Source organism: Oncorhynchus mykiss, chromosome 2 (genome assembly GCF_013265735.2).
Source record: "Oncorhynchus mykiss isolate Arlee chromosome 2, USDA_OmykA_1.1, whole genome shotgun sequence".
NCBI lineage: Eukaryota > Metazoa > Chordata > Actinopteri > Salmoniformes > Salmonidae > Oncorhynchus > Oncorhynchus mykiss.
Window position 1 is genome coordinate 6,464,423 of NC_048566.1, and position 27,882 is coordinate 6,492,304.

The following is a 27,882-nucleotide window of genomic DNA, read 5'->3' on the forward strand; positions in this document are numbered from 1 at the left end:
GTTCTGACACAGACGGGCGAGCTCATCCCTCTCTCTCTCTCCCTCTCTCATCTCTCTCTCTCTCTCAGCTGTTGTTTGGTGGTGACCTAACAGGCTTCTCCCCCAAGCCGACTCATGTCCTGCCAACAGAGGGGCTTTGCCTCTTGTTTGACCTCTGGGTTGAGAATTCCCCCCACCCCACTGCTGTACTGTCAAGCAGGCAGGGCCACACTGGACCATATCAGGGCCTCATCAGGGCCATACTGGGCCATATCAGGGACGTACTGGGCCATATCAGGGACGTACTGGACCATATCAGGGCCATACTGGGCCATACTGGGCCATACTGGGCCATATCAGGGTCATATTAGGGTCATATCATGGCCATATTCGAGCCATATCTGTGCCATATGAAGGCAATATTAGAGCCATATCAGGGCTATTTAACAGTCATGTTAGAGCCATATTAGAGCCATATTCAAGCCATATTCGAGCCATATCTGAGCATATTAACGCCATATCAGAGTCATATCAGAGTCATATTAGAGCCATATTAGAGCCATATCAGAGTCATATTAGAGCCATATTAGAGCCATATTAGAGCCATATCAGAGCCATATTAGAGCCATATTAGAGCCATATCAGAGTCATATTAGAGCCATATCAGAGTCATATTAGCGCCATATCAGAGTCATATTAGCGCCATATTAGAGCCATATTAGCGCCATATTAGAGCCATATTAGAGCCATATTTGAGTCATATCAGAGTCATATTAGAGCCATATTAGAGCCATATTCGAGCCATATTAGAGTCATATTAGAGCCATATTCCAGCCATATTAGAGTCATATCAGCCCCATATTAGAGTCATATTAGAGCCATATTAGAGCCATATTAGAGCCATATTCGAGCCATATTCCAGCCATATTAGAGTCATATCAGCCCCATATTAGAGTCATATTAGAGCCATATTAGAGCCATATTAGAGCCATATTCGAGCCATATTAGAGCCATATTAGAGCCATATTCCAGCCATATTCCAGCCATATCAGAGTCATATTAGAGCCATATCAGAGCCATATTAGAGCCATATTAGAGCCATATTAGAGCCATATCAGCCCCATATCAGAGTCATGTTAGAGCCATATCAGAGCCATATTAGAGCCATATTAGAGCCATATTAGAGCCATATCAGCCCCATATTAGAGTCATATTAGAGCCATATCAGAGTCATATTAGAGCCATATCAGAGCCATATTAGAGCCATATTAGAGCCATATCAGAGTCATATTAGAGCCATATTAGAGCCATATCAGCCCCATATTAGAGTCATATTAGAGCCATATTAGAGCCATATTAGAGTCATATTAGAGTCATATTAGAGCCATATTAGAGTCATATTAGAGTCATATCAGAGTCATATTAGAGCCATATCAGAGCCATATCAGAGCCATATTAGAGTCATATTAGAGCCATATTAGAGCCATATTCGAGTCATATTAGAGCCATATTAGAGTCATATTAGAGTCATATTAGAGCCATATTAGAGCCATATCAGCCCCATATTAGAGTCATATTAGAGCCATATTAGAGCCATATTAGAGTCATATTAGAGTCATATTAGAGCCATATTAGAGCCATATTCGAGTCATATTAGAGCCATATTAGAGTCATATTAGAGTCATATTAGAGCCATATTAGAGCCATATTCCAGCCATATCAGAGCCATATTCAAGCCATATTCGAGCCATATCTGAGCATATTAACGCCATATCAGAGTCATATCAGAGTCATATTAGAGCCATATTAGAGCCATATTAGAGCCATATTAGAGCCATATTAGAGCCATATCAGAGCCATATTAGAGTCATATTAGAGCCATATTAGAGCCATATTAGAGCCATATTAGAGCCATATCAGAGCCATATTAGAGTCATATTAGAGCCATATTAGAGCCATATTAGAGCCATATCAGAGCCATATCAGAGTCATATTAGAGCCATATTAGAGCCATATTAGAGCCATATTAGAGCCATATTAGAGCCATATCAGAGCCATATCAGCCCCATATTAGAGCCATATCTGAGCCATATTAGAGCCATATTCCAGCCATATCAGAGCCATATTAGAGTCATATTAGAGCCATATTAGAGCCATATTAGAGTCATATTAGAGCCATATTAGAGCCATATCAGAGCCATATTAGAGCCATATTAGAGCCATATTAGAGCCATATTAGAGCCATATCAGAGCCATATCAGCCCCATATTAGAGTCATATTAGAGCCATATTAGAGCCATATTAGAGTCATATTAGAGTCATATTAGAGCCATATTAGAGCCATATTAGAGTCATATCAGAGTCATATCAGAGCCATATTAGAGCCATATCTGAGCCATATCAGAGCCATATCTGAGCCATATTAGAGTCATATTAGAGCCATATTAGAGCCATATCAGAGCCATATTAGAGCCATATTAGAGCCATATCTGAGCCATATTAGAGCCATATCAGAGCCATATCAGCCCCATATTAGAGTCATATTAGAGCCATATTAGAGCCATATTAGTCATATTAGAGTCATATTAGAGCCATATTAGAGCCATATTAGAGTCATATCAGAGTCATATCAGAGTCATATCAGAGCCATATTAGAGCCATATCTGAGCCATATCAGAGCCATATCTGAGCCATATTAGAGCCATATTAGAGCCATATTAGAGTCATATCTGAGCCATATCTGAGCCATATCTGAGCCATATTAGAGCCATATCTGAGCCATATCAGAGCCATATCAGAGCCATATCAGAGTCATATTAGAGTCATATTAGAGCCATATTAGAGCCATATCTGAGCCATATTAGAGTCATATTAGAGCCATATTCCAGCCATATCAGAGCCATATCTGAGCCATATTAGAGCCATATCTGAGCCATATTAGAGCCATATCTGAGCCATATCAGAGCCATATCTGAGCCATATTAGAGCCATATCTGAGCCATATCAGAGCCATATCTGAGCCATATTAGAGCCATATCTGAGCCATATCTGAGCCATATCTGAGCCATATCAGAGCCATATCTGAGCCATATTAGAGCCATATCTGAGCCATATCAGAGCCATATCTGAGCCATATTAGAGCCATATCTGAGCCATATTAGAGCCATATCTGAGCCATATTAGAGCCATATCTGAGCCATATCAGAGCCATATCTGAGCCATATTAGAGCCATATCTGAGCCATATCTGAGCCATATTAGAGCCATATCTGAGCCATATCAGAGCCATATCTGAGCCATATTAGAGCCATATCTGAGCCATATTAGAGCCATATCTGAGCCATATCTGAGCCATATTAGAGCCATATCTGAGCCATATTAGAGCCATATTAGAGCCATATTAGAGCCATATTAGAGTCATATCAGAGCCATATCAGAGCCATATCAGAGCCATATTAGAGCCATATTAGAGCCATATTAGAGTCATATCAGAGCCATATCTGAGCCATATCTGAGCCATATTAGAGCCATATTAGAGCCATATTAGAGCCATATTAGAGCCATATTAGAGCCATATCAGAGCCATATCAGAGTCATATTAGAGCCATATCAGAGTCATATTAGAGCCATATCAGAGCCATATTAGAGTCATATTAGAGTCATATTAGAGCCATATTAGAGTCATATTAGAGCCATATCAGAGCCATATCAGAGTCATATTAGAGCCATATCAGAGTCATATTAGAGCCATATCAGAGCCATATTAGAGTCATATTAGAGTCATATCAGAGCCATATCAGAGTCATATCAGAGTCATATTAGAGTCATATTAGAGTCATATCAGAGTCATATCAGAGTCATATCAGAGTCATATTAGAGTCATATTAGAGTCATATTAGAGTCATATTAGAGCCATATCAGAGTCATATTAGAGCCATATCAGAGTCATATTAGAGTCATATTAGAGCCATATTAGAGTCATATTAGAGCCATATCAGAGTCATATTAGAGCCATATCAGAGTCATATTAGAGCCATATCAGAGCCATATTAGAGTCATATTAGAGTCATATCAGAGCCATATCAGAGCCATATTAGAGTCATATCAGAGCCATATTAGAGTCATATTAGAGTCATATTAGAGCCATATTAGAGCCATATTAGAGCCATATTAGAGCCATATTAGAGCCATATTAGAGCCATATCAGAGCCATATTAGAGCCATATCAGAGCCATATTAGAGTCATATTAGAGCCATATCAGAGCCATATCTGAGCCATATTAGAGCCATATCTGAGCCATATTAGAGCCATATCTGAGCCATATCTGAGCCATATTAGAGCCATATCTGAGCCATATTAGAGCCATATTAGAGCCATATTAGAGCCATATTAGAGCCATATTAGAGCCATATTAGAGCCATATCTGAGCCATATCTGAGCCATATCTGAGCCATATTAGAGCCATATCTGAGCCATATCAGAGCCATATCTGAGCCATATTAGAGCCATATCTGAGCCATATCTGAGCCATATCTGAGCCATATTAGAGCCATATCTGAGCCATATTAGAGCCATATTAGAGCCATATTAGAGCCATATTAGAGCCATATTAGAGCCATATTAGAGTCATATCTGAGCCATATCTGAGCCATATCTGAGCCATATTAGAGCCATATTAGAGTCATATTAGAGTCATATCAGAGCCATATCAGAGCCATATCAGAGCCATATTAGAGCCATATTAGAGCCATATTAGAGTCATATCAGAGCCATATCTGAGCCATATTAGAGCCATATTAGAGCCATATTAGAGCCATATTAGAGCCATATTAGAGCCATATCAGAGCCATATCAGAGTCATATTAGAGCCATATCAGAGTCATATTAGAGCCATATCAGAGCCATATTAGAGTCATATTAGAGTCATATTAGAGCCATATTAGAGTCATATTAGAGCCATATCAGAGCCATATCAGTCATATTAGAGCCATATCAGAGTCATATTAGAGCCATATCAGAGCCATATTAGAGTCATATTAGAGTCATATCAGAGCCATATCAGAGTCATATTAGAGCCATATCAGAGTCATATTAGAGCCATATCAGAGCCATATTAGAGTCATATTAGAGTCATATCAGAGCCATATCAGAGTCATATCAGAGTCATATTAGAGTCATATTAGAGTCATATTAGAGTCATATCAGAGTCATATCAGAGTCATATCAGAGTCATATTAGAGTCATATTAGAGTCATATTAGAGCCATATTAGAGTCATATTAGAGCCATATCAGAGTCATATTAGAGCCATATCAGAGTCATATTAGAGTCATATTAGAGCCATATTAGAGTCATATTAGAGCCATATCAGAGTCATATTAGAGCCATATCAGAGTCATATTAGAGCCATATCAGAGCCATATTAGAGTCATATTAGAGTCATATCAGAGCCATATCAGAGCCATATTAGAGTCATATCAGAGCCATATTAGAGTCATATTAGAGTCATATTAGAGCCATATTAGAGCCATATTAGAGCCATATTAGAGCCATATTAGAGCCATATCAGAGCCATATTAGAGCCATATCAGAGCCATATTAGAGTCATATTAGAGCCATATTAGAGCCATATTAGAGCCATATTAGAGCCATATTAGAGCCATATCAGAGCCATATTAGAGCCATATCAGAGCCATATTAGAGACATATTAGAGCCATATTAGAGACATATTAGAGCCATATCAGAGCCATATTAGAGCCATATTAGAGCCATATCAGAGCCATATTAGAGTCATATTAGAGCCATATCAGAGCCATATTAGAGCCATATTAGAGCCATATTAGAGTCATATTAGAGCCATATCAGAGCCATATTAGAGCCATATTAGAGCCATATTAGAGTCATATTAGAGCCATATTAGAGCCATATTAGAGCCATATCAGAGTCATATTAGAGCCATATCAGAGCCATATCAGAGTCATATTAGCGCCATATTAGAGCCATATCAGAGTCATATTAGAGCCATATCAGAGCCATATTAGAGCCATATCAGAGCCATATTAGAGCCATATCAGAGCCATATTAGAGTCATATTAGAGCCATATCAGAGCCATATTAGAGCCATATTAGAGCCATATTAGAGTCATATTAGAGCCATATCAGAGCCATATCAGAGCCATATCAGAGCCATATTAGAGTCATATTAGAGCCATATCAGAGCCATATTAGAGTCATATTAGAGTCATATTAGAGCCATATCAGAGCCATATCAGAGCCATATTAGAGCCATATTAGTCATATCAGAGCCACATCAGAGCCATATCAGAGTCATATTAGAGTCATATTAGAGCCATATTAGAGCCATATTAGAGCCATATTAGAGCCATATCAGAGCCATATTAGAGCCATATTAGAGCCATATTAGAGCCATATTAGAGCCATATTAGAGCCATATCAGAGCCATATCAGAGCCATATCAGAGCCATATTAGAGCCATATTAGAGTCATATTAGAGCCATATTAGAGTCATATTAGCGCCATATCAGAGCCATATCAGAGCCATATCAGAGCCATATTAGAGTCATATCAGAGCCATATTAGAGCCATATCAGAGCCATATTAGAGTCATATCAGAGCCATATTAGAGTCATATTAGAGCCATATTAGAGCCATATTAGAGCCATATTAGAGCCATATTAGAGCCATATTAGAGCCATATTAGAGCCATATCAGAGCCATATCAGAGCCATATCAGAGCCATATCAGAGCCATATCAGAGCCATATCAGAGTCATATTAGAGCCATATTAGAGCCATATTAGAGCCATATTAGAGCCATATTAGAGTCATATTAGAGCCATATTAGAGCCATATTAGAGTCATATTAGAGCCATATTAGAGCCATATTAGAGCCATATTAGAGCCATATTAGAGTCATATTAGAGCCATATTAGAGCCATATTAGAGCCATATTAGAGCCATATTAGAGCCATATTAGAGCCATATTAGAGTCATATTAGAGCCATATCAGAGCCATATCAGAGCCATATCAGAGCCATATCAGAGCCATATCAGAGCCATATCAGAGCCATATTAGAGTCATATTAGAGCCATATTAGAGCCATATTAGAGCCATATTAGAGCCATATTAGAGCCATATTAGAGCCATATTAGAGCCATATTAGAGCCATATTAGAGTCATATTAGAGCCATATTAGAGCCATATTAGAGCCATATTAGAGTCATATTAGAGCCATATTAGAGCCATATTAGAGCCATATCAGAGCCATATCAGAGCCATATCAGAGCCATATCAGAGCCATATCAGAGCCATATCAGAGCCATATCAGAGCCATATCAGAGCCATATCAGAGCCATATTAGAGTCATATTAGAGCCATATTAGAGTCATATTAGAGCCATATTAGAGCCATATTAGAGTCATATTAGAGCCATATTAGAGTCATATTAGAGCCATATTAGAGCCATATTAGAGTCATATTAGAGCCATATTAGAGTCATATTAGAGCCATATTAGAGCCATATTAGAGTCATATTAGAGCCATATCAGAGTCATATCAGAGTCATATCAGAGCCATATCAGAGCCATATCAGAGCCATATCAGAGCCATATCAGAGCCATATTAGAGTCATATTAGAGCCATATTAGAGTCATATTAGAGTCATATTAGAGCCATATTAGAGTCATATTAGAGCCATATTAGAGTCATATTAGAGTCATATTAGAGCCATATTAGAGTCATATTAGAGCCATATTAGAGCCATATTAGAGCCATATTAGAGCCATATTAGAGTCATATTAGAGCCATATTAGAGTCATATTAGAGCCATATTAGAGTCATATTAGAGTCATATTAGAGTCATATTAGAGCCATATCAGAGCCATATTAGAGTCATATTAGAGCCATATTAGAGTCATATTAGAGCCATATTAGAGTCATATTAGAGTCATATTAGAGTCATATTAGAGCCATATCAGAGCCATATTAGAGCCATATCAGAGCCATATTAGAGCCATATTAGAGCCATATCAGAGTCATATTAGAGCCATATCAGAGTCATATTAGAGCCATATTAGAGTCATATTAGAGCCATATCAGAGTCATATTAGAGCCATATCAGAGTCATATTAGAGCCATATTAGAGCCATATTAGAGCTATATCAGAGTCATATCAGAGTCATATCAGAGCCATATCAGAGCCATATTAGAGCCATATTAGAGTCATATTAGAGTCATATTAGAGCCATATTAGAGTCATATTAGAGCCATATTAGAGCCATATTAGAGCCATATTAGAGCCATATTAGAGCCATATTAGAGTCATATTAGAGCCATATTAGAGCCATATTAGAGCCATATTAGAGCCATATTAGAGTCATATTAGAGCCATATTAGAGTCATATTAGAGCCATATCAGAGCCATATCAGAGTCATATTAGAGCCATATCAGAGTCATATCAGAGCCATATCAGAGCCATATTAGAGCCATATTAGAGCCATATTAGAGCCATATTAGAGCCATATTAGAGCCATATTAGAGCCATATCAGAGCCATATCAGAGCCATATCAGAGCCATATCAGAGCCATATTAGAGCCATATTAGAGTCATATTAGAGCCATATTAGAGCCATATTAGAGCCATATTAGAGCCATATTAGAGCCATATTAGAGCCATATTAGAGTCATATTAGAGTCATATCAGAGCCATATTAGAGCCATATTAGAGCCATATTAGAGCCACTTCTCTTTGTGTTGTTGACATCTACAGGTGCAGAAATGCTAAACTACAACTACACACTAAAGCACAAGAGAAAAGGGTTGAACCCTGTGTCTTTTGTGTGTCTTAAAACCATTATTACCGTATCAGTCTATTTACTGTGGCCAGTCTATTTACTGTGGCCAGTCTATTTACTGTGGCCAGTCTATTGTCTGTGGCCAGTCTATTGTCTGTGGCCAGTCTATTTACTGTGGCCAGTCTATTGTCTGTGGCCAGTCTATTTACTGTGGCCAGTCTATTTACTGTGGCCAGTCTATTGTCTGTGGCCAGTCTATTTACTGTGGCCAGTCTATTTACTGTGGCCAGTCTATTTACTGTGGCCAGTCTATTGTCTGTGGCCAGTCTATTTACTGTGGCCAGTCTATTTACTGTGGCCAGTCTATTGTCTGTGGCCAGTCTATTTACTGTGGCCAGTCTATTTACTGTGGCCAGTCTATTTACTGTGGTCAGTCTATTTACTGTGGCCAGTCTATTGTCTGTGGCCAGTCTATTTACTGTGGCCAGTCTATTTACTGTGGTCAGTCTATTTACTGCGGCCAGTCTATTGTCTGTGGCCAGTCTATTTACTGTGGCCAGTCTATTTACTGTGGCCAGTCTATGAGCTGTGGCCAGTCTATTTACTGTGGCCAGTCTATTTACTGTGGCCAGTCTATTTACTGTGGCCAGTCTATGAGCTGTGGCCAGTCTATGAGCTGTGGCCAGTCTATGAGCTGTGGCCAGTCTATGAGCTTTGGCCAGTCTATGAGCTGTGGCCTGTCTATTGACTGGTCAGTCTATTGTCTGTGGCCAGTCTATTGTCTGTGGCCAGTCTATTGTCTGTGGCCAGTCTATGTGCTCTGGTCAGTCTATGAGCTGTGACCAGTCTATGAGCTGGGGCCAGTCTATTGTCTGTGGCCAGTCTATTGTCTCTGGTCAGTCTATGAGCTGTGACCAGTCTATGAGCTGGGGCCAGTCTATTGTCTGTGGCCAGTCTATTGTCTGTGGCCAGTCTATTTACTGTGGCCAGTCTATGAGCTGTGGCCAGTCTATTTACTGTGGCCAGTCTATGAGCTGTGGCCAGTCTATGAGTTGTGGCCAATCTATGAGCTGTGGCCAGTCTATGAGCTTTGGCCAGTCTATGAGCTGTGACCAGTCTTTTGTCTGTGGCCAGTCTATTGTCTGTGACCAGTCTATGAGCTGTGGCCAGTCTATTTACTGTGGCCAGTCTATGAGCTCTGGTCAGTCTATGAGCTCTGGTCAGTTTATGAGCTGTGACCAGTCTATGAGCTGTGGCCAGTCTATTGTCTGTGACCAGTCTATGAGCTGTGGCCAATCTATGAGCTCTGGTCAGTCTATTGTCTGTGGTCAGTCTATGGGCTGTGGTCAGTCTAGCCTGTTGGCTCTAGGTGTTGTAATCATCAGTTGAACTGTGGAAGCTCCATCTTGGCCAAAGGATCAGCAACACACACACACACACACACACACACACACACACACACACACACCATCAACAGGAGACCAACGTGTTGTTTCGTTGTGCCAGAGAGAGACAGAGGTTGTGCAACTCCCCCACACTCCAGTCTCCTTGGCTTCCCTCCTTGTTGTACTGTACGTTCCAGAGGAGTCTGCAATGAGCCCATCCTCCTATAGCTCCTCACACCAGCCTCCTCTGTTTCACTGTCTTGCTGGTTCTCTCATTCTTATTCTCTCTCTCCTCCCTCTCTCTCCCCCCTCCTCTCTCTCCCCTCTCACTCTCTCCCCTCTTCCCCTCTCTCTCTCTCCCCTCTCCCCCTCTCTCTCTCTCCCCCCTCTCCCCCTCTCCCTCTCTCTCTCCCCTCTCCCCCTCTCTCTCTCCCCCTCTCCCTCTCTCTCCCCCTCTCCCTCTCTCTCGCTCCCCTCTCCCTCTCTCTCGCTCCCCTCTCACACTCTCTCTCCCCCTCCCCCTCTCCCTAGCTCTCCCCCTCTCTCTCTCTTCCCCTCTCCCTCTCCCTCTCGCTCTCTCTCCCCCTTTCCCTCTCTCTCGCTCCCCTCTCACACTCTCTCTCCCCCTCCCCCTCTCCCTAGCTCTTCCCCCCTCTCTCTCTTGCTCTCTCCTCTCTTTCTCCTCCTCCCGTCCTCTCTCAGCATATAAACTTGTATTTAGTTTTGAGTCAAGGCCAGGTTGGTTTCTTCTGCAATTAAGGGCTTTTGTTTTTCAATGGTTCCACTTCCTCCCCCCCTCCCTCCCTCCCTCCCTCCCTCCCTCCCTCCCTCCCTCCCTCCCTCCCTCCCTCCCTCCCTCCCTCCCTCCCTCCTTCCCTCCCTCCCTCCCTCCCTCCCTCCCTCCCCCCATCCCTCGTTCCCTCCCTCCCTCTCTAGTTTCATACTACTCTAATGAACAGAATCGTTGTTTACAGTGGTGCTTTCATCACATTGATATTCCTCAGTCTTCAACACAACGACTGGTTTTAACGTTTGAGGAGAGACAGTGTTATTTCTCCCTCACTGGGTCACTGGGAGCAGGAATCATGGGACAGCAGAAGTCACCAAGCTATACATATACACCCCAAAATGGCACCCTAATCCATATATAGAGCACTACTTTTGATAATCTAGTGCACTACGTTTGACAAGGGTCTATAGGGCTCTGGCTAAAGGTATTGTACTAAATAGGGAATTTGAGATCCTGCCATCCTGTGGAGCCTGACTGACTGACTGACTGACTGACTGACTGTCAGTTACAAGGGACTGTGTACCTCCTCCACTCTAGAGAACCCCCACTCTGTGTCCTGTCACTCCTCCTCTGTGTCGAAAGACACTCTGTGAACCCTTCACTGTCTCTCTGTTTCAGATTTACAGGAACTCTTCACTGTCTCTCTGTTTCAGATTTACAGGAACTCTTCACTGTCTCTCTGTTTCAGATTTACAGGAACTCTTCACTGTCTCTCTGTTTCAGATTTACAGGAACTCTTCACTGTCTTTCTGTTTCAGATTTACAGGAACTCTTCACTGTCTCTCTGTTTCAGATTTACAGGAACCCTTCACTCTCTCTGTTTCAGATTTACAGGAACTCTTCACTGTCTCGCTGTTTCAGATTTACAGGAACTCTTCACTGTCTCTCTGTTTCAGATTTACAGGAACTCTTCACTGTCTCTCTGTTTCAGATTTACAGGAACCCTTCACTGTCTCTCTGTTTCAGATTTACAGGAACTCTTCACTGTCTTTCTGTTTCAGATTTACAGGAACTCTTCACTGTCTCTCTGTTTCAGATTTACAGGAACCCTTCACTGTCTCTCTGTTTCAGATTTACAGGAACTCTTCACTGTCTCTCTGTTTCAGATTTACAGGAACTCTTCACTGTCTTTCTGTTTCAGATTTACAGGAACTCTTCACTGTCTCTCTGTTTCAGATTTACAGGAACTCTTCACTGTCTTTCTGTTTCAGATTTACAGGAACTCTTCACTGTCTCTCTGTTTCAGATTTACAGGAACCCTTCACTGTCTCTCTGTTTCAGATTTACAGGAACTCTTCACTGTCTCTCTGTTTCAGATTTACAGGAACTCTTCACTGTCTCTGTTTCAGATTTACAGGAACTCTTCACTGTCTCTCTGTTTCAGATTTACAGGAACCCTTCACTGTCTCTCTGTTTCAGATTTACAGGAACCCTTCACTGTCTCTCTGTTTCAGATTTACAAGAACTCTTCACTGTCTTTCTGTTTCAGATTTACAGGAACTCTTCACTGTCTCTCTGTTTCAGATTTACAGGAACTATTCACTGTCTCTCTGTTCCAGATTTAAAGGAACTCTTCCTGTCGTGTTGCTCTGTGATTCCACACACACACTTTTCCATCTTTTTGCCCTGAGGCACCTTTAGTACTTGGAACAGCCATCATCTTAGCTCCCCCGTGATCCGGTGTTTTTTAATTTTTTTTTTACATCAGACGTACTGAAGTTACCTGAAGAATAGACTTAAAAATGTGTGTCTACTTACGTTTCGGGGCGAGGAGCGAGAGAACAAAGATGTCCAGTGTTTTCCAGAAGGAGGCAGAGGACGTACAGAGGCTGTACCATGTCTGATGTGACTTGCACGTGTGTGTGTGTGTGTGTGTGTGTGTGTGTGTGTGTGTGTTTGTTTGTTTGTTTGTTTAGAGGTTACCTAATCCTGCAGCAGTGGTCTTTAATAAAATAGAGAAGCAGGTCACAGACAGTCTGGGCCAGAGTGGGTAATATCAGAGAGACAGACAGACTGGGCCAGAGTGGGTAACATCAGAGAGATGACAGACACACTAGGCCAGAGTGGGGAACATCAGAGAGATGACAGATAGACTGGGCCAGAGTGGGTAACATCAGAGAGATGACAGATAGACTGGGCCAGAGTGGGTAACATCAGAGAGATGACAGACAGACTGGGCCAGAGTGGGTAACATCAGAGAGATGACAGATAGACTGGGCCAGAGTGGGTAACATCAGAGAGATGACAGACAGACTATGCCAGAGTGGGTAACATCTGAGAGATGACAGATAGACTGGGCCAGAGTGGGTAACATCAGAGAGATGACAGATAGACTGGGCCAGAGTGGGTAACATCAGAGAGATGACAGACACACTAGGCCAGAGTGGGGAACATCAGAGAGATGACAGATAGACTGGGCCAGAGTGGGTAACATCAGAGAGATGACAGATAGACTGGGCCAGAGTGGGTAACATCAGAGAGATGACAGACAGACTGGGCCAGAGTGGGTAACATCAGAGAGATGACAGATAGACTGGGCCAGAGTGGGTAACATCAGAGAGATGACAGACAGACTATGCCAGAGTGGGTAACATCTGAGAGATGACAGATAGACTGGGCCAGAGTGGGTAACATCAGAGAGATGACAGATAGACTGGGCCAGAGTGGGTAACATCAGAGAGATGACAGACACACTAGGCCAGAGTGGGGAACATCAGAGAGATGACAGATAGACTGGGCCAGAGTGGGTAACATCAGAGAGATGACAGATAGACTGGGCCAGAGTGGGTAACATCAGAGAGATGACAGACAGACTGGGCCAGAGTGGGTAACATCAGAGAGATGACAGATAGACTGGGCCAGAGTGGGTAACATCAGAGAGATGACAGACACACTAGGCCAGAGTGGGGAACATCAGAGAGATGACAGATAGACTGGGCCAGAGTGGGTAACATCAGAGAGATGACAGATAGACTGGGCCAGAGTGGGTAACATCAGAGAGATGACAGACAGACTGGGCCAGAGTGGGTAACATCAGAGAGATGACAGATAGACTGGGCCAGAGTGGGTAACATCAGAGAGATGACAGACAGACTATGCCAGAGTGGGTAACATCTGAGAGATGACAGATAGACTGGGCCAGAGTGGGTAACATCAGAGAGATGACAGATAGACTGGGCCAGAGTGGGTAACATCAGAGAGATGACAGACACACTAGGCCAGAGTGGGGAACATCAGAGAGATGACAGATAGACTGGGCCAGAGTGGGTAACATCAGAGAGATGACAGATAGACTGGGCCAGAGTGGGTAACATCAGAGAGATGACAGACAGACTGGGCCAGAGTGGGTAACATCAGAGAGATGACAGATAGACTGGGCCAGAGTGGGTAACATCAGAGAGATGACAGACAGACTATGCCAGAGTGGGTAACATCTGAGAGATGACAGATAGACTGGGCCAGAGTGGGTAACATCAGAGAGATGACAGATAGACTGGGCCAGAGTGGGTAACATCAGAGAGATGACAGACACACTAGGCCAGAGTGGGGAACATCAGAGAGATGACAGATAGACTGGGCCAGAGTGGGTAACATCAGAGAGATGACAGATAGACTGGGCCAGAGTGGGTAACATCAGAGAGATGACAGACAGACTGGGCCAGAGTGGGTAACATCAGAGAGATGACAGATAGACTGGGCCAGAGTGGGTAACATCAGAGAGATGACAGACAGACTATGCCAGAGTGGGTAACATCTGAGAGATGACAGATAGACTGGGCCAGAGTGGGTAACATCAGAGAGATGACAGATAGACTGGGCCAGAGTGGGTAACATCAGAGAGATGACAGATAGACTGGGCCAGAGTGGGAAACATCAGAGAGATGACAGATAGACTGGGACAGAGTGGGTAACATCAGAGAGATGACAGATAGACTGGGCCAGAGTGGGTAACATCAGAGAGATGACAGATAGACTGGGCCAGAGTGGGTAACATCAGAGAGATGACAGATAGACTGGGCCAGAGTGGGTAACATCAGAGAGATGACAGACACTACTAAAGGTCCAGACAGTCAAACCCCTCCCATCACTAAAGGTTGAGACAGTCATACCCCTCCCACCACTAAAGGTTGAGACAGTCATACCCCTCCCACTACTAAAGGTTGAGACAGTCATACCCCTCCCACTACTAAAGGTTGAGACAGTCATACCTCTCCCACCACTAAAGGTTGAGACAGTCATATCCCTCCCATCACTAAAGGTTGAGACAGTCATACCCCTCCCACTACTAAAGGTTGAGACAGTCATACCCCTCCCATCACTAAAGGTTGAGACAGTCATACCCCTCCCACTACTAAAGGTTGAGACAGTCATACCCCTCCCACTACTAAAGGTTGAGACAGTCATACCCCTCCCATCACTAAAGGTCCAGACAGTCATACCCCTCCCACCACTAAAGGTTGAGACAGTCATACCCCTCCCACCACTAAAGGTTGAGACAGTCATACCCTTCCCACCACTAAGGGTCCAGACAGTCATACCCCTCCCACTACTAAAGGTCCAGACAGTCATACCCCTCCCACCACTAAAGGTTGAGACAGTCATACCCCTCCCACCACTAAAGGTTGAGACAGTCATACCCCTCCCACCACTAAAGGTTGAGACAGTCATACCCCTCCCACCACTAAAGGTTGAGACAGTCATACCCCTCCCACTACTAAAGGTTGAGACAGTCATACCCCTCCCATCACTAAAGGTTGAGACAGTCATACCCCTCCCATCACTAAAGGTTGAGACAGTCATACCCCTCCCACCACTAAAGGTTGAGACAGTCATACCCCTCCCACTACTAAAGGTTGAGACAGTCATACCCCTCCCACTACTAAAGGTCCAGACAGTCATACCCCTCCCACCACTAAAGGTTGAGACAGTCATACCCCTCCCACCACTAAAGGTGGAGACAGTCATACCCCTCCCACCACTAAAGGTTGAGACAGTCATACCCCTCCCACTACTAAAGGTGGAGACAGTCATACCCCTCCCACCACTAAAGGTTGAGACAGTCATACCCCTCCCACCACTAAAGGTTGAGACAGTCATACCCCTCCCACTACTAAAGGTTGAGACAGTCATACCCCTCCCACCACTAAAGGTTGAGACAGTCATACCCCTCCCACCACTAAAGGTTGAGACAGTCATACCCTTCCCACCACTAAGGGTCCAGACAGTCATACCCCTCCCACTACTAAAGGTTGAGACAGTCATACCCCTCCCACCACTAAAGGTTGAGACAGTCATACCCTTCCCACCACTAAGGGTCCAGACAGTCATACCCCTCCCACCACTAAAGGTTGAGACAGTCATACCCTTCCCACCACTAAGGGTCCAGACAGTCATACCCCTCCCACTACTAAAGGTCCAGACAGTCTTGAACACCGAACACATGACATCTGTGAAGTGGTCTGGGGTCTGCAGCGGAGAAAAGACAGCCCTTCCCTCTCTCTCTCTCTCCCTGCCTCCCTCCTCTCTCTCTCTCTCTCTCTCTCCATCCCTCTCTCCCTGCCTCCCTCCTCTCTCTCTCTCTCTCTCTCCATCCCTCTCTCCCTGCCTCCCTCCTCTCTCTCTCTCTCTCTCTCTCTCTCCATCCCTCTCTCCCTGCCTCCCTCCTCTCTCTCTCTCTCTCTCTCCTTCCCTCTCTCCCTGCCTCCCTCCTCTCTCTCTCTCCCTGCCCCTCTCCTCTCTCTCTCTCCCTGCCTCCCTCCTCTCTCTCTCACTCTCTCTCTCTCTCTCTCTCTCTCTCTCTCCCTCTCTCCCTGCCTCCCTCCTCTCTCTCTCTCTCTCTCTCCATCCCTCTCTCCCTGCCTCCCTCCTCTCTCCTCTCTCTCTCTCTCTCTCTCTCCATCCCTCTCTCCCTGCCCCCCTCCCTCCTCTCTCTCTCTCTCTCTCTTTCCCTCTCTCCCTGCCTCCCTCCTCTCTCTCTCTCTCTCTCTCTCTCTCCATCCCTCTCTCCCTGCCCCCCTTCCTCCTCTCTCTCTATCTCTCTCTCTCTCTCGCTTTCTCACTCACTCACTCTCTCTATCTATCTCTCTCTCTCTCCATCCCTCTCTCCCTGCCTCCCTCCTCTCTCTCTCTCACTGCCCCCCTCCTCTCTCTCTCTCCCTGCCCCCCTCCTCTCTCTCTCTCTCTCTCTCTCTCTCTCTCTCCCCATCCCTCCCTCCCTGCTCATCAATTGGAGGAGAGCTAATTAGAGAGCACTTGGTGATGTCTTAACACACTGTACACACACACACACACACACACACACATACTGTACATGCGCACACACACACACACACACACATACTGTACATGCACACACACACATACTGTACACACACACACACACACACACATACACATGCTGCACACACACACACACACACACACACACACACACACACACACACACACGCACACGCACTGCATCCCCATCCACCCGTTCCTCCATCCATCCGTCTCCCACAGTGTGGTCTGGCTCGGCCCACAGTCTGCCCTCCACGTGTAATTATCCAAGCTTATGGTAGAGAAATTAACATTCAATTCTGTGGCAAGAGCTCTGGTGGACATTCCTGCAGTCAGCGTGCCAATTGCACTCTCCCTCAGAACTTGAGACATCTGTGACATTGTGTTGCTTGACAAAACTGCACATTTTAGAGTGGCCTTTTATTGTCCCCAGCACAAGGTGCACCTGTGTAATGATCATGCTGTTTAATCAGCTCCTTGATATGACACATCTGTCAGGTGGATGGGTTATCTTGAGAAAGGAGAAATGCTCACTAACAGGGATGTGAACTCATTTGTGCATAACATTTGAGAGAAATATTTTTTTTGTGTGTACGGAACATTTCTGGGAGCTTTTATTTCAGCTCATGAAACATGGGACCAACACCTTACATGGTGTGTTTATATTTAAATTCAATACACATGGACACTCACCCTCAATTCAACCATTCAATTAAGATTAAGTCAATAGCACGACATGTCAGTTTTGGGGGATATATGAAGACAAATAGCTGGGAGAATCAGAGACAAGCATGGTGAATGTGTGTGTGTTTGTGTTTAGTGTGACCTGATTAAAGACATCTGCTTGTTTGGGGCCCAGGGAGGGAGGTATATGACTGTCTGTAGTAGTGGGAGGTGTGGGAGGGAGGTGTGTGACTGTCTTTAGTAGTGGGAGGTGTGGGAGGTGTGCCTCTCTCAGAAGCTGTTTACAGTTAAAACCTGCCTCCTCCTCCACCTCTCCTCCTCCTCCACATCTCCTCCTCCACCTCTCCTCCTCCTCCACCTCTCCTCCACCTAGCCTGTCTTCCACCTCTCCTCCTCCTCCTCCTCTCCTCTCCTCCTCCTCTCCTCCTCCTCTCCTCTCCTCCTCTCTGCCTCTCCTCTCTTCCTCCACCTCTCCTCCTCCTCTCCTCCTCCACCTCTCCTCCTCTCTCTCCCTCCCTCCCCCTTCTCTCCCTCTTCCTCTCTCTCTCCATCATTCTCCCTCCCTCACTCCCTCTCTTTCTCCCTCCCTCTCTCTCCTCCTCTCTGCTGGGTAATATACAGTGTGTTTCAAGTCTAACCCTGACACCCAGCAGAGAGGGAGAGAGAGAGGGAGAAAGGGGGAGGGAGGGAGAGAGAGAGGGAGAAGGAGAGGGACGGGCTACGCTCGCACACCTAAACGCATGCAGATGTGCCTCAGATTCCTCTTGAGTTGAGCATAGTTTCTGTCTTGTCAAAGGTTCTTTATTATTTTTCTGTGTTATGGGAAACTATGTTTTCCTGCACCTTATTTGTGTAAAAATCTTCTAAATGTTTTGGTTCCTTTAGGGCCATTTAGAGAGCTGATAGAGGACCTTATTACTGATGAATGTGTTTATGATTCTTCCTGCTTGTATTTTCTATGTATAATTTGCAGTGTGTACTTCTGTAATGTTGGTAATTCAGGACTCATCTGTAAAACAGACCTTGGTCTCAGTATGACTCCCTGGAAAAAATAAAAGGTTAAAAATATTTAAAAAATGATTATTTATGCTGATGCTTGTGACATCATACTCTCAGAACCCCGTTTGGGTTCCATCTGAGACCAGACCATGTGACTCAGTGGGGAGATTCAGGTAGAGACCAGACCAGACCATGTGACTCAGTGGGGAGATTCAGGTAGAGACCAGACCAGACCATGTGACTCAGTGGGGAGATTCAGGTAGAGACCAGACCAGACCATGTGACTCAGTGGGGAGATTCAGGTACAGACCAGACCATGTGACTCAGTGGGGAGATTCAGGTAGAGACCAGACCAGACCAGACCATGTTACTCAGTGGGGAGATTCAGGTAGAGACCAGACCAGACCATGTGACTCAGTGGGGAGATTCAGGTAGAGACCAGACCAGACTGTGACTCAGTGGGGAGATTCAGGTAGAGACCAGACCAGACCATGTGACTCAGTGGGGAGATTCAGGTAGAGACCAGACCAGACCATGTGACTCAGTGGGGAGATTCAGGTAGAGACCAGACCAGACCATGTGAGTCAGTGGGGAGATTCAGGTAGAGACCAGACCAGACACCAGACACTACTTAAAGTGGATTGTTTGTTAAAAGTCCCCCAGATAGAACAGGGAGCAACAGCACCCTATCCTCTAGATAGAACAGGGAGCAAAAGCACCCTATTCTCTAGATAGAACAGGGAGCAACAGCACCCTATCCTCTAGATAGAACAGGGAGCAACAGCACCCTATTCTCTAGATAGAACAGGGAGCAACAGCACCCTATCCTCTAGATAGAACAGGGAGCAACAGCACCCTATTCTCTAGATAGAACAGGGAGCAACAGCACCCTATTCTCTAGATAGAACAGGGAGCAACAGCACCCTATTCTCTAGATAGAACAGGGAGCAACAGCACCCTATTCTCTAGATAGAACAGGGAGCAACAGCACCCTTTTCTCTAGATAGAACAGGGAGCAACAGCACCCTATTCTCTAGATAGAACAGGGAGGTCTAGCAATACGTCTTCAGAAACATGTCTTAGGCAGCACCACACGTCAGGAGACACACACACACACACACACACACACACACACACACACACACACACACACACACACACACACACACACACACACACACACACACACACACACACACACTCCCTCCTCCAGTGATGCATGTTTTTGTCATTTTGTCTTTAATCAGTCCCATCCTATCCGACGTTTCCATCCTGCAAACACACACATGCTCTTGTTGCAAAGCACCTGAAAAGTTTATTCCTTCTTGTTTGGCAGTTTTAAAATAAAAGATGACATGACTTTTCATCAAGTTATCTTCTCTATTAACGATTTAGATCAACTTCAATGCTTCTACAAAAAAAAAAAAACAATCACAATCCTCTGTAGCTCCCTATCAAACCGTTCCATGTGAAACCCCAAGCCTCCATCTCTCAATGCCCAAGTAGAATCAGAACACATGTGAAGTTGCATCTTAAATGGCACCCTATTCCCTTTATAGTGCACTATACTTTTAACCAAAGCCCTATGGGGTTCCGTTTGGGATTCAGCCTCTCTCCTGGAACAGGTCAAGATGACAGAGCACATATGTCTGTTTTGATAGATGCACGAGTGACTTTTGTGGGAGTTGGAGGCAGCTTGAAAGCTTGGCAGTGGTGTCTCTTTCTCTGTCCGCACCAGACAGTAAAGCATTATAAGCATGCACGTGTTCTAAGTGTTTGTCTCTCTGTCTCTCTCTCTCTGTCTCTCTCTCTCCCTCTCTCTCTCTCTCTGTCTCTCTCCCTCTCTCTCTCGCTCTCTCTCTCTCTCTCTGTCTCTGTCTCTCTCTCTCCCTCTCTCTCTCTCCCTCTCTCTCCCTCTCTCTCCCTCTCTCTCCCTCTCTGTCTCTGTCTCTCTCTCTCTCCCTCTCCCTCTCCCTCTCTCTCTCTCCCTCTCTCTGTCTCTCTGTCTCTCTCTCTCTCTCTCTCTCTCTCTCTCTCTCTCTCTCTCTCTCTCTGTCTCTCTCATCTCTCCGTCTCTCTCATCTCTCCTCCCTCCTTCCCAGATTAGGAAATGCTTCAGCTGTAACTGCTTGTTTTCTCAGTGTCTGGTGTCAAAAAGCTGTAGATTTACTTTACATCTCTCTTTCCACTCCATCTCTTTACCCCTCTCCCCTCCCTCTCTCTCCCCCCCCCCTCTCTGTCTCTCTCTCTCTCTCTCTCTCTCCTCCCTATCTCTACCCCTCTGTCCTGCCTCTCTTCCCTTCCTAGGAGTTTCCACATAGTGAGCTGAAGGGGAGACAGCTCTTAGACCATCACTGTCCCCTAGAGGGTAAGTAGAAGAATACATGTTTCTATGTTTCAGACTGGTAAGATCAGAGTAAATGCTTTCATCTGTAGAGCACAGATCTGGGCCCGTCATCCACAAAGCGTCTCAGAGTAGTAGCGCTGATCTAGGATCTCTCCATATAATATGATTCATTATGATCTAAAAGGCTAAACTGATCCTAGGTTGCAAGTTCAAACCCCCGAGCTGACAAGGTACAAATCTGTCGTTCTGCCCCTGAACAAGGCAGTTAACCCACTGTTCCTAGGCCGTCATTGAAAATAAGAATTTGTTCTTAACTGACTTGCCTAGTTAAATAAAGGTCAAATAAAATCAAATAAAAATAAGCTCTCACAACCACTGATGCTGCACAGTTAACTACATGACTTGTATGTACAGCTAAATAACACTCTTTGAGTCCACATTCTATATGAGCCCATGATGAAAAACCTATTTCCTAACGTATTTCCTAACGTATTTCCTAACGTATTTCCTAACGTATTTCCTAACGTATTTCCTAATGTATTTCCTAACGTATTTCCTAATGTATTTCCTAACGTATTTCCTAACGTATTTCCTAACGTATTTCCTAACGTATTTCCTAACGTATTTCCTAACGTATTTCCTAACGTATGTTGTAAAGTCTTCAATAGAGTCTCATGTCTGTTATGTCTCTGTGTTGTTGGGTTCATGACCCCAGGAAGACTAGCTGTCATCATGTCTGTTATGTCTCTGTGTTGTTGGGTTAGGACCCCAGGAAGACTAGCTGTCATCATGTCTGTTATGTCTCTGTGTTGTTGGGTTCATGACCCCAGGAAGACTAGCTGTCATCATGTCTGTTATGTCTCTGTGTTGTTGTGTTTAGGACCCCAGGAAGACTAGCTGTCATCATGTCTGTTATCTCTCTGTGTTGTTGGGTTCCGTACCCCAGGAAGGCTAGCTGTCATCATGTCTGTTATGTCTCTGTGTTGTTGTGTTTAGGACCCCAGGAAGACTAGCTGTCATCATGTCTGTTATGTCTCTGTGTTGTTGGGTTCATGACCCCAGGAAGACTAGCTGTCATCATGTCTGTTATGTCTCTGTGTTGTTGTGTTTAGGACCCCAGGAAGACTAGCTGTCATCATGTCTGTTATCTCTCTGTGTTGTTGGGTTCATGACCCCAGGAAGACTAGCTGTCATCATGTCTGTTATGTCTCTGTGTTGTTGGGTTTAGGACCCCAGGAAGACTAGCTGTCATCATGTCTGTTATGTCTCTGTGTTGTTGTGTTTAGGACCCCAGGAAGACTAGCTGTCATCATGTCTGTTATGTCTCTGTGTTGTTGGGTTCAGGACCCCAGGAAGACTAGCTGTCATCATGTCTGTTATGTCTCTGTGTTGTTGGGTTCAGGAAGACTAGCTGTCATCATGTCTGTTATGTCTCTGTGTTGTTGGGTTCAGGAAGACTAGCTGTCATCATGTCTGTTATGTCTCTGTGTTGTTGGGTTCAGGAAGATTAGCTGTCATCATGTCTGTTATGTCTCTGTGTTGTTGGGTTCAGGAAGACTAGCTGTCATCATGTCTGTTATGTCTCTGTGTTGTTGGGTTCAGGAAGACTAGCTGTCATCATGTCTGTTATTTCTCTGTGTTGTTGGGTTTAGGAAGACTAGCTGTCATCATGTCTGTTATGTCTCTGTGTTGTTGGGTTCAGGAAGACTAGCTGTCATCATGTCTGTTACGTCTGTGTTGTTGGGTTTAGGACCCCAGGAAGACTAGCTGTCATCATGTCTGTTACGTCTGTGTTGTTGGGTTTAGGACCCCAGGAAGACTAGCTGCCATCATGTCTGTTATGTCTCTGTGTTGTTGGGTTCAGGAAGACTAGCTGTCATCATGTCTGTTACGTCTGTGTTGTTGGGTTCAGGAAGACTAGCTGTCATCATGTCTGTTACATCTGTGTTGTTGGGTTCAGGAAGACTAGCTGTCATCATGTCTGTTATGTCTCTGTGTTGTTGGGTTCATGACCCCAGGAAGACTAGCTGCCATCATGTCTGTTACGTCTGTGTTGTTGGGTTCAGGAAGACTAGCTGTCGTCATGGCGTCAGCTAATGGGGATCTGAATAAAGATGAAGATTAAGATGTGTGTTGTTGTGTTATGCCAGTGGATCTCCCTCCAGAGAAGGCTGCTGAGGGCTGTGACAGTTACCTGCAGTCCCCCCACACAGACCCAGGGCCAGACAGGCAGTTACTGAGAGGAGGGGACGCAGGCAAAGCCTCTGGGAAGAAACGCATCAGCCTGGATGTAAGTTAGACACTAGTCTTTTTTACATCTTCCTATGGATCTTATATTTTGAATGTAGTGTACACTACATGCTATGGATCTTATATGTTGAATGTAGTGTACACTACATGCTATGGATCTTATATGTTGAATGTAGTGTACACTATATGCTATGGATCTTCTATGTTGAATGTAGTGTACACTACATGCTATGGATCTTATATGTTGAATGTAGTGTACACTATATGCTATGGATCTTCTATGTTGAATGTAGTGTACACTACATGCTATGGATCTTATATGTTGAATGTAGTGTACACTACATGCTATGGATCTTATATGTTGAATGTAGTGTACACTACATGCTATGGATCTTATATGTTGAATGTAGTGTACACTACATGCTATGGATCTTACATGTTGAATGTAGTGTACACTACATGCTATGGATCTTATATGAGGAATGTAGTGTACACTACATGCTATGGATCTTATATGTTGAATGTAGTGTACACTACATGCTATGGATCTTCTATGTTGAATGTAGTGTACACTACATGCTATGGATCTTATATGTTGAATGTAGTGTACACTACATGCTATGGATCTTATATGTTGAATGTAGTGTACACTACATGCTATGGATCTTACATGTTGAATGTAGTGTACACTACATGCTATGGATCTTATATGAGGAATGTAGTGTACACTTCATGCTATGGATCTTATATGTTGAATGTAGTGTACACTACATGCTAGATGTAGTGTACACTACATGCTATGGATCTTACATGTTGAATGTAGTGTACACTCCATGCTATGGATGTTACATGTTGAATGTAGTGTACACTACATGCTATGGATCTTACATGTTGAATGTAGTGTACACTACATTCTCTCTCTATGCCTGCAGCACAGCCTCTCTGCCCGCCTGTTGCTCCCAACGTGTATTTTCCCAGTTACAGTCCTGTTACCAGATACCTCTGAATCAAAGTTACTTCCAGAAAAGCTGTAACTGAGAATTGTGGTTAACGTCTTTTTCCTGGACCAGGAAGAAAGACATGATGTTATATTGTGGTGGTTCCTCCTCCCCCTTCCCTCTCTTCTCCAACTGCAGGTCGTCACGGCAGTTAAAGGGCTTTTGCTGAATGTGATTATTTGACTGGTTTTATATTCCTGCTTTGAAAAGCAGCCAGGAGGGGAGGGTGAGTGACTGTGGAAAAGCAGCCAGGAGGGGAGGGTGAGTGACTGTGGAAAAGCAGCCAGGAGGGGAGGGTGAGTGACTGTGGAAAAGTAGCCAGGAGGGGAGGGTGAGTGACTGTGGAAAAGCAGCCAGGAGGGGAGGGTGAGTGACTGTGGAAAAGCAGCCAGGAGGGGAGGGTGAGTGACTGTGGAAAAGCAGCCAGGAGGGGAGGGTGAGTGACTGTGGAAAAGCAGCCAGGAGGGGAGGGTGAGTGACTGTGGAAAAGCAGCCAGGAGGGGAGGGTGAGTGACTGTGGAAAAGCAGCCAGGAGGGGAGGGTGAGTGACTGTGGAAAAGCAGCCAGGAGGGGAGGGTGAGTGACTGTGGAAAAGCAGCCAGGAGGGGAGGGTGAGTGACTGTAGAAAAGCAGCCAGGAGGGGAGGGTGAGTGACTGTGGAAAAGCAGCCAGGAGGGGAGGGGTGAGTGACTGTGGAAAAGCAGCCAGGAGGGGAGGGTGAGTGACTGTGGAAAAGCAGCCAGGAGGGGAGGGTGAGTGACTGTGGAAAAGCAGCCAGGAGGGGAGGGTGAGTGACTGTGGAAAAGCAGCCAGGAGGGGAGGGTGAGTGACTGTGGAAAAGCAGCCAGGAGGGGAGGGTGAGTGACTGTGGAAAAGCAGCCAGGAGGGGAGGGTGAGTGACTGTGGAAAAGCAGCCAGGAGGGGAGGGTGAGTGACTGTGGAAAAGCAGCCAGGAGGGGAGGGTGAGTGACTGTAGAAAAGCAGCCAGGAGGGGAGGGTGAGTGACTGTGGAAAAGCAGCCAGGAGGGGAGGGTGAGTGACTGTGGAAAAGCAGCCAGGAGGGGAGGGTGAGTGACTGTGGAAAAGCAGCCAGGAGGGGAGGGTGAGTGACTGTGGAAAAGCAGCCAGGAGGGGAGGGTGAGTGACTGTGGAAAAGCAGCCAGGAGGGGAGGGTGAGTGACTGTGGAAAAGCAGCCAGGAGGGGAGGGTGAGTGACTGTGGAAAAGCAGCCAGGAGGGGAGGGTGAGTGACTGTGGAAAAGCAGCCAGGAGGGGAGGGTGAGTGACTGTGGAAAAGCAGCCAGGAGGGGAGGGTGAGTGACTGTGGAAAAGCAGCCAGGAGGGGAGGGTGAGTGACTGTAGAAAAGTAGCCAGGAGGGGAGGGTGAGTGACTGTGGAAAAGTAGCCAGGAGGGGAGGGTGAGTGACTGTGGAAAAGCAGCCAGGAGGGGAGGGTGAGTGACTGTAGAAAAGTAGCCAGGAGGGGAGGGTGAGTGACTGTGGAAAAGCAGCCAGGAGGGGAGGGTGAGTGACTGTGGAAAAGCAGTCAGTAGTGGAGAGTGAGTGACTGTGGAAAAGCAGTCAGTAGTGGAGAGTGAGTGACTGTGGAAAAGCAGTCAGTAGTGGAGAGTGAGTGACTGTGGAAAAGCAGTCAGTAGTGGAGAGTGAGTGACTGTGGAAAAGCAGTCAGTAGTGGATAGTGAGTGACTGTGGAAAAGCAGTCAGTAGTGGAGAGTGAGTGACTGTGGAAAAGCAGTCAGTAGTGGAGAGTGTGACTGTGTGGAGAGAATAAATGCTGCAGTAGGAAAGGAAAGGTTTGACTCTGCTGCCCTCTGCTGGTTGTCAAAGTCACTGTGTTTGTGTTTCTAGGCAAAAAGGATCACCTAGGATTCGTCCCAAATAGCACCCTATTCTCTATATAGTGCACACATTTTGACCAGGACCCATAGGGGTGTATTTTTGTTATTAAGTAAGTATGCCTTGTCCCAGCCAGAACGGCCTTGTAGCGTGAAGCAGTCTGATGTATAAATACACTTCCTGGACAGGATGCTGTCTTTGTCATTAACAAGGAGTATTCCTTGTGTCTCCATGCCGACAGGACCTAGAGTGTGACGTATCAGTGGAGGAAGATAATCGTCAGGAATGGATCTTCACCCTCTATGATTTTGACAACAGTGGCAAAGTTACTAAAGAGGTGAGGCTTCTTTTTATTTATTCAACCCTTATTTTACCAGGTCAGTTGACTGAGAACATTCTCCTTTACAGCAACCACCTGGGGAATAGTTACGGGGGGGGGGGGGGGGGGGGGGGGGGTGAATGAGCCAATTGGAAGCTGGGGATGATTAGGCCGTGATGGTATGAGGGCCAGATGTCAGGACACCGGGGTTAACACCATATGTCCGCATCCCAAATAGCACTCTCTTCCCGACATAGTGCACTACTTTTGACTACAGCCCTATAGATCCTGGTCCAAGTTAGTGCCCTATATAAGGAACAGTGGAGCCTTTATCTCTGTCCTTACTGAGAAGGTTATAATGTGTTATAACATGTGTAATAATAAGCTGTGTTTGTCCACTCCTCCTCCTCCTCCTCCTCCTCCTGCTCCTCCTCCTGCTCCTCCTCCTGCTCCTCCTCCTCCTGCTCCTCCTCCTCCTCCTGCTCCTCCTCCTCCTCCTCCTCCTCCTCCTCCTGCTCCTCCTCCTCCTCCTCCTCCTCCTCCTGCTCCTCCTCATCCTCCTCCTCATCCTCCTCCTCCTCATCCTCCTCCTCCTCCTCCTCCTCCTGCTCCTCCTCCTGCTCCTCCTCCTCCTCATCCTCATCCTCATCATCCTCCTCCTCCTCCTCCTCCTCCTCCTCCTCCTGCTCCTCCTCCTCCTCCTCCTCCTCCTCCTCCTCCTCCTGCTCCTCCTGCTCCTCCTCCTCCTCCTCCTCCTCCTGCTCCTGCTCCTCCTCCTCCTCCTCCTCCTCCTCCTCCTCCTCCTCCCCAGGACATGTCCAGTCTGATGCACACCATCTATGATGTGGTGGATGCCTCGGTCAATCACTCGTCCTGCCACAGTAAGAGGAAGACCCTACGGGTCAAACTGACCGTCGCACCAGAGCCCAGTGCTCGCAGGAGAGACCACATCTCCACTGGACCAGGTAAGAGACATGGAGGGAGGGAAATATATATGTTGAGAGAGAGAGAGAGAACCTGACACCCTCAGCAAACAGGGGGACAAACACCTACCTGGAGGTGACAGCATTCCCTCCCCCATGTACCCCCCCTAGGCACAACTACAACAACATAGCCAACAAAAACGTGTCACAACTCCTGCAGCTCTGTCGCACGCTGGGTATGTATATAATCAATGGTAGGC

General features: G+C 45.4%; 1 protein-coding gene across 1 annotated transcript in view; it reads left to right on the forward strand.

Moving 5' to 3' along the window:
• nkd2b (NKD inhibitor of WNT signaling pathway 2b) overlaps positions 1-27,882 on the forward strand; it is a 97,023-nt gene that overhangs the window by 61,747 nt on the left and 7,394 nt on the right. Inside the window, exons 4-7 of the mRNA XM_036936297.1 lie at positions 21,238-21,298; positions 23,428-23,567; positions 26,622-26,717; positions 27,511-27,664. Of these exons, the coding sequence (XP_036792192.1) occupies positions 21,238-21,298; positions 23,428-23,567; positions 26,622-26,717; positions 27,511-27,664 (451 nt within the window). The remainder of the gene's footprint in view (positions 1-21,237; positions 21,299-23,427; positions 23,568-26,621; positions 26,718-27,510; positions 27,665-27,882) is intronic.